This window comes from Palaemon carinicauda, chromosome 18 (genome assembly GCF_036898095.1).
Source record: "Palaemon carinicauda isolate YSFRI2023 chromosome 18, ASM3689809v2, whole genome shotgun sequence".
Taxonomy (NCBI): Eukaryota; Metazoa; Arthropoda; class Malacostraca; order Decapoda; family Palaemonidae; genus Palaemon; species Palaemon carinicauda.
In genome coordinates this window covers 66,502,627-66,510,126 of record NC_090742.1, presented here as the reverse complement: position 1 = coordinate 66,510,126, position 7,500 = coordinate 66,502,627, and the positions used below count along the sequence as shown (strand labels likewise).

General features: G+C 37.4%; 1 protein-coding gene across 1 annotated transcript in view; it reads right to left on the bottom strand.

Annotated features, from left to right (window-relative positions):
• Nucleotides 1-7,500, bottom strand: part of LOC137657340 (probable G-protein coupled receptor CG31760) — a 271,566-nt gene that overhangs the window by 53,037 nt on the left and 211,029 nt on the right. The window contains exon 5 of the mRNA XM_068391675.1: nucleotides 4,386-4,508. Coding sequence (XP_068247776.1) covers nucleotides 4,386-4,508 — 123 coding nt within the window. The remainder of the gene's footprint in view (nucleotides 1-4,385; nucleotides 4,509-7,500) is intronic.

Genomic DNA, 7,500 nt, shown 5'->3' with positions numbered 1-7,500 from the left:
CGACTGCTAAGGTACTCACATAAAATTTTTATCTAATCTATTTCAGCTGCTAAGGTACTCCCGAAAAACATGGTTCATTTTATTCTTTTTTCTTTTTCAAATTTAACTCAGCTGTTAAGGTACTCCCGAAAAACGTGGTCCATTTTATTGCTTTAATTTTTTTTTAATTTGACTTGACTGCTAAGTTACTCAGGTAAAATTTTTATCTAGCTTTTTTTCAAATTTATTTCAGCTGTTAAGGTACTCCCGAAAAACATGGTCCATTTTATTGCTTTATTTTTTAATAATTTAACTCGACTGCTAAAGTACTCACGTAAAAATTTTATTTATTTTTTTTTCTAATCTATTTCAGCTGTTAAGGTACTCCCAAAAAACGTGGTCCATTCTATTGCTTTATTTTTAATATTTTAACTCGACTGCTACGGCACTCACGTAAAAATTTAATTTAATTTTTTTCAAATTTAATTCAGATGCAAAAGTAGGTCTACTCACGTAAAAAAACACGGCCCCTTTTTTTGTATTATTTTTTAATAATATTTCTAGACTGCTATGGTACTCATGTAAAAAATATATTTTTTTCTAATTTAATTCAGATTCTAAGGTAGGCCTACTCACGTAAAAAGTGACCCATTTTACATTTTAAAAAATCTAACTCATTTGCTAAGGTTAATTAACGGTAATTTAGAACACCCGTATACGTTCTAGGAACGCGTGAAGAGACCACAATGTAAATGGAATCCGGAATCTGGAATCCGGAATCTGGAATCTGGAATTTGATATCCGTCTACAGATGGTTAAACGGAGATGATTAATCTGCCATTCCCATAAGTCACAGCTTTAAGATGAAGTCACTTCGCGTATGGGGTCGGAGGGAAGATAAAAATACCAAAGCTTCTAAGACATAATTATAAATGATCTTAATAAAATAATCTGAAAGTTAATTAAGAAGGTTAGGCTTCTATAACAAAGTCAAAATTATCTAAACAAATCTTCTTACGAAAGTTAGCTGATGAGTTATGAAAGTAATTTTTTTTTTTTTTTGGGGGGGGGGGGCAGAAAATGCATATAAACGTTAGGGTCGGAGGGAAGATAAAAATACCAAAGCTTCTAGGACATAATTAGAAATGATCTTAATACAAAATCTGAAAGCTAATTAAGAAGGTTAGGCTTCTATGAAAAAAATCAAAATTAACTAAAATTAACTAAACATGGGCTCCAACAGAGAAAAATAGCCCAGTGAGGAAAGGAAATAGGGGTGAATAAATGATATAAAAAGTAATGAACAATTAAAATAAAATATTTTAAAAAGAATAACAACATTAACAGATATTTGATATAAACCATAAAAAAAGAATTATTTTGGACAAGCTGTCCTTCAGATAAGTTTTAGAATAACTGGAAAACAATTTAGTGGTTAATGGTAAGTAGCACATTAAGAGTCAACCATTCTTCCGTTTACTGCCATGAAGTTGTTTCTTCAAAATGTGTTATCTCCTCTTCCAGATTGTGATAATTATTAATAGAAACTCAAATTGATAACTATTCAATTGTTTAGCATTTCTATACAGCTGAGTTATAAAAAGTAAATAAGTTTTTTTTTTTTTTTTTTGCCAGAAAATGCATATAAACGTATCGTTTACGGTAGCCTTGAATACTTGTATGGACCTCCATTTGGTGTCTGAGCTCTGTCTAATTTCTCTTCCTCTGGTTTTGTTAAAGTTTTTTATAGTTTATATAGGAAATATTTATTCTAATGTTGTTACTATTCTTAAAATATTTTATTTTTCCTTGTTTCCTTTCCTCACTGAGCTATTTTCCCCGTTGGGGCCCCTGGGCTTATAGCATCCTGCTTTTCCAACTAGGGTTGTAGCTTAGCAATTAATAATAATAATAATAATAATAATAATAATAATAATAATAATAATATTATAGAATCCTGTAATGTTGGCTTTCGGGGAAAATATTGGTGCTGAAGTTGACGGAAAAAAAAAAAAAAAGAATATGAATCGAAACTGCAAATCCAAAATTGATTCAATACTTCACAATATTCTAAAAGTTTTATTCCAGCTGTGACCAAGTTGTGGAATGACCTTCCTAATCGGGTAGTTGGATCAGTGGAACTTCAAAAGTTCAAACTTGCAGCAAATGTTTTTATGTTGAACAGGCTGACAGAAGTCTCTTTATAGTTTATATATGAAATATCTGTTTAAATATTGTTATTGTTATTGTTTTTAAAATATTTTATTTTAATTGTTCATTACTTCTTATAACGTTTATTTCCTTATTTCCTTTCCTCACTGGGCTACTTTTCCCTGTTGGAGCCCTTGGGCTTATGGCATCTTGCTTTTTCAACTAGGGTTGTAGATTAGCAAGCAGTAATAATAATAACATGATTTGAAGATAAAAACATACGAATCTATATTAAAAATCAGAAAATAACCGAAACCAATGTTTTGAATCTGAAAGGGTTAGACCTCAAACCTTCAAGTTCATAAAACGATTTGAACCAACTGAAACAGGATTGGAACGAATCATTCGGTTTAAAAAGGATTGGAATTTATGCTGTTTGCCAGAAGAGGATTGGTAACGATGCTACTTTAGAACAAACGTGATGGCCAATGTGGTAACGTCTCTGAGTGGTGAACGCTAGACTGGGGTTCGAGTCCCGCTCAAACTCGTTAGTTCCTTTGGTCCCTACAATCAATAGGGTTGTTGTGGCCGATGTGGTAACGTCCCTGACTCGTGAACGCTAGACTAGGGTTATAGTCCCGCTCAAACTCGTTAGTTCCTTTGGTCATTGCAACCTCACCATTTTTGTGAGATAAGGATGGGGGCGGGTTTGGGGGAGCCTATAGATCTATCTACTGAGTTATCTATCAGCAGCTGTTGCCTGGCCCTCCTTGGTCCTACCTTGGGGGGAGAGGGGGCTTGGACGCTGATCATTTGCATATATATGGTCTATAGGGCATTGTCCTGCTTGATAGGGCAATGTCACTGTCCCTTGCCTCTGCCATTCATGAGCGGCCTTTAAAGGATCGATTCAAATTTAGGAGCATTTTGAAGCTTAAACTGGGATGTAGGATTTCTTAGGATTTTCGTCTTCTATACCCATGTTTGTGGTACATTAATTTTTAGTTTATTTTTCCAGCGTATATATATATATATATATATATATATATATATACATATATATATATATATATATATATATACATTCCATTTTGATTACAATGTTTAGCAATCAAAGGAAACTAAGTACTGGAGTACTTTCTTTAAAGGTTTAAAGGCCACTCATGATTGGCAGAGGCAAGGGACAGTAACACTGTTCTAGAGATTGACCATATATGCATATGATCAGCGCCAAAGGCCCCTCTCCATCCAAGCTAGATCCAGGGAGGGCCAGGCAATGGCTGCTGATGACTCAGCAAGTAGACCTATAGGCTCCCCCAAACCCCATCCTTAAGTCACATGGATGGTGAGGTTGTAGACATTTAGGAAAATATCGAGTTTGAGTGGGACTCGAACCCCAGTCCGACGAACGACAAGCAGGGAAGCTTCCAATAGGCCACCACAAGTTTAAAAATTTAAAGGCCACTCGTGAATGGCAGAGGCAAGGGGCAGTGATATTGCTTTATCAAGCAGGATAATGCAACCTAGAGACTGACCATATATACATATCAGTGCCCAAGCCACCTCTCAACCCAAGCTAAGACCAAGGAGGGCCTGACAATGGCTGCTGATGACTCAGCAGCTAAACCTTTAAGCTCCCCCAAACTCCCAATTCTTAGCTCACAAGGATGGTGAGGTTGCAGACACTAAAGGAACTATTGGATTTGAGTTGGACTCGAACCCCAGTCAGACGAGTGTCAGGTAGGGACGCTTCCAATAGGCCACCACAAGTTGTCGGTTATAGGGGGTGGGTTGAAGTCGGCGTATCCTTGTCCACTTTCAAGTGTCTTCTATTAGTAAGGGAAAACTACATGGTAGAAGAATAAGAATTCTTTTTGTTCGTCTATGTACCTTCTCTGTTTAAATATACCTCCTTTATTCCTTAACTAATAATTTACTAATAACATGACAAAAAGAAATCAAATACGAGCCAGCAATGCAATTCTAATCAAACAAGAAAATAAAGAGAAAACAAGAACTCTGAAAATATATTCGCCCTCTTGATAAGTATAGGATGCAATCTCCAGTGGGTGAATTTGATCACCAAGTCTAATGAGTTTATAATCTGATCCTTTTAACACATTAAGAAATAAATCATTAGCATTGAATCTTTCCTTGAAATTTCTCTATCCCTTTTTTTAAATAAGCAAAACTAGACAAAGCAAAAGCAGAGATTGTTGGAAAGAGGTGAAAAGAGAAGGCAAAATATCCCGCACACTTCCAGAATCCAATATCTGTAAATGGAAACATCTGGCAACTCCATTACCAAGGTAGCCGGAGGCCACCGGGAGAGATATTTCTTTATTCAAGAGATGGCGTTGCTTCTGGATATGGCCGTGCTAAAAGAAATGTCAAAATGATTCATATCAAATCTCTTATATGCGTTTTTTTCTTATATAAGGAAAGGGCTTATGAATCATCAACCTGGTATATTCAACTCTTTAACTAATGAATATTCACTTGTTGGCAACTGTCAAGACAAGGGTGCGTTCATTACATCACATAGCTGGTGGTTTTAAATCGAAGTAGATGGACAGAACTTTTATATATGTAAACAGTGACTGTCAGTTGAATTAGACGCCGAATGCAAACACCAGCAAATTGCAATTGCATTTTTTTAACCTGAAATTTAATTACCGCAAAAAATAAAATTGAGCTCACAGTTCATTCCATGAAAAAATAGAGGCCTTGATGAAAGGAAAAAAAAATGTCGTAAAAAAGTAATGGATTTTTTTTTCCAAGCAATGAAAAAGGATTGAAAAATAAAAGTGGACAAAGGATTTCATCTCCCTAAGCTATTAAAGTAGTGTTCATTTTTACTTTCTGTTATGTCATTTTAAAAATCATTCCACCCCCCCCCCCAAAAAAAAAGAAAAAGAAAAAAAAAATGGAATTTCATGTCTTCAAAATACAAAGAAATTATTCTTACCAATCAAGTCACATTAACAGGGAAGAAACGATTAAAGAAATCAAAGACAAAGTATATAAACTAGCTTACACAAAAAATCGTGAACAATACACACTTTCTCAGCGTACGAATAATACTTTTAAGGAATAGAATTTTCAATATGGAAGACTTCACCTTGAGTTAATTTACCACAAGAATACAAACCTTTTAAATGAAAACATTTCCCGCATAAAAAACCTTTCCTACCGTTATTCTTACATTAAGGGGTCGGTTGCGAGATGCGGCTTCTCCAATGCCTTCTATCATTGGCATCTCTTCCACCAAACCTCTCCTCTGCTTATCATCCTTCACCTTATCTCACCATCTAGTTCTCTCCCTCCCTCTCGATCTCCCCCCCCCCTCACAGGTTCCTCCCAAGCCCTCCTCACTCCCTCGCCATCATCCATTCTCCATACATGACCAAACCATCTCAGTCGTGACACACTTATCACTTCGGTTATCTTAACTACGCCTGCCCTTCTTATTTGATCACTTATCTTTCAAGCAGTGATATTGCAAACCTTTTAAATGAAAACATTTCCCGGGTAAGAAACCTTTCCTACCGTTATTCCTACATTAAGGGGTCGGTTGCCAGATTCGCCTTCTCCAATGCATTCTATCAATGGCATCTCTTCCACCAAACCTCTCCTCTGCTTATCATCCTTCACCTTATCTCACCATCAAATTCTCTACATCCCTCTCGATCTCCCCCCCCCCCCCAACAGTTTCCTCCCAAGCCCTCCTCACTACCTCCCCATCATCCATTCTCCACACGTGACCAAACCATCTCAGTCGTGACACACTTATCACTTCGGTTATCTTAACTACGCCTGCCCTTCTTATTTGATCACTTTCTTATCTTTCAAGCAGTGATATTGCAAACCTTTTAAATGAAAACAATTCCCGCATAAAAAAATCTTTCCTTCCGTTAGTCTTACATTAAGGGGTCGGTTGCCAGATGCGCCTTCTCCAATGCATTCTATCAATGGCATCTTCCACCAAACCTCTCCTCTGCTTATCATCCTTCACCTTATCTCACCATCTAGTTCTCTCTCTCCCTCTCGATCTCCCCCCCTAACAGGTTCCTCCCAACTCCCAAGTCCTCTTCACTACCTCCCCATCATCCATTCTCCACACGTGACCACACCATCTCAGTCGTGACACACTTATCACTTCGGTTATCTTAACTACGCCTGCCCTTCTTATTTCATTATTTTCCAATCTTTCAAGCAGTGATATTGCCCTAATCTCCACATTCTTATCTGTTCTCTCAAGCATTGCTTCCTCTTTTCGTCTCAAGCAGACGTTTTCGATCCATACATTAACACTGGTCTTATTATGTTACAGATCTTGATTTTTTTACCTAGATTGGCATTTCCTTATCACATACCACTCCTGCTACCTCCCCTCCACTTTCCCACACAAAAATAACCCACTCTAAATTCCCTGTCTCAGTCGATATAGTTTCCATCTAGATGCGTAAAGGAATAAGACTCAGAAGAGTAAAGAATATATATTGAAATGAATAGTCGAAGGGACTCGGTGTGTCACCATTCCATGCATTCAACGTCTTTCACTGTATTGGTATCAGAGACTAAAGGCAGGTTTACACAATCGAACGGTTCGACAGACAAGACGTGTTTGAAGAGATGTTCGAACGTGTGAACGGGGTATTCGGTTGTCAAACACGTTCGTCGAACGGTTCGAAGAAAGTCTGTTCTCGTCTGACTTTTCTGGGCAGGACTTCATTGTCCATAAAACCTTACGCATTTGAGGCTGACTGCACCTCTTCGAGCCGTTTGACAAACAGGTTCGACGGACCATTCAATCGTGTAAACCCGGCTTAACTTGCAAAGCGAACGTCCTCCCAGGAGATCAAACTTTACGCATTTGAGGCTGACTACACCTCTTCGAACCGTTTGACAAACAGGTTCGACAACCGGGTTCGACGGACCATTCAATCGTGTAAACCCGGCTTAACTTGCAAAGCGAACGTCCTCCCAGGAGATTGACTTGCACCTAATGCCTATTGCATGCAATTGTCGGTTATCCTAGCCACAGAATACGCAGGACATGGCTGATCAGAGAACAGGTGCTGTTTCTCATTAGGGCCTTAATCTAAAAGCATAACCACTTGGGATTAGATGTCTATGCTACGGTCAATGTTTTCTTCTTAAAACATGTGATTTTTCGTGTTTGGAAAATTTTGGATTCCTATCACCTATGAAGAAACTATGTATTCATCTATCTATATTCATCTCCTCAATTTACCTATGTAAATTTTATCTCTCTCTCTCTCTCTCTCTCTCTCTCTCTCTCTCTCTCTCTCTCTTTCATTATAAGGTTTCTTGAATTTCAGGTAAAATGTAAACGGAGAATCTCTC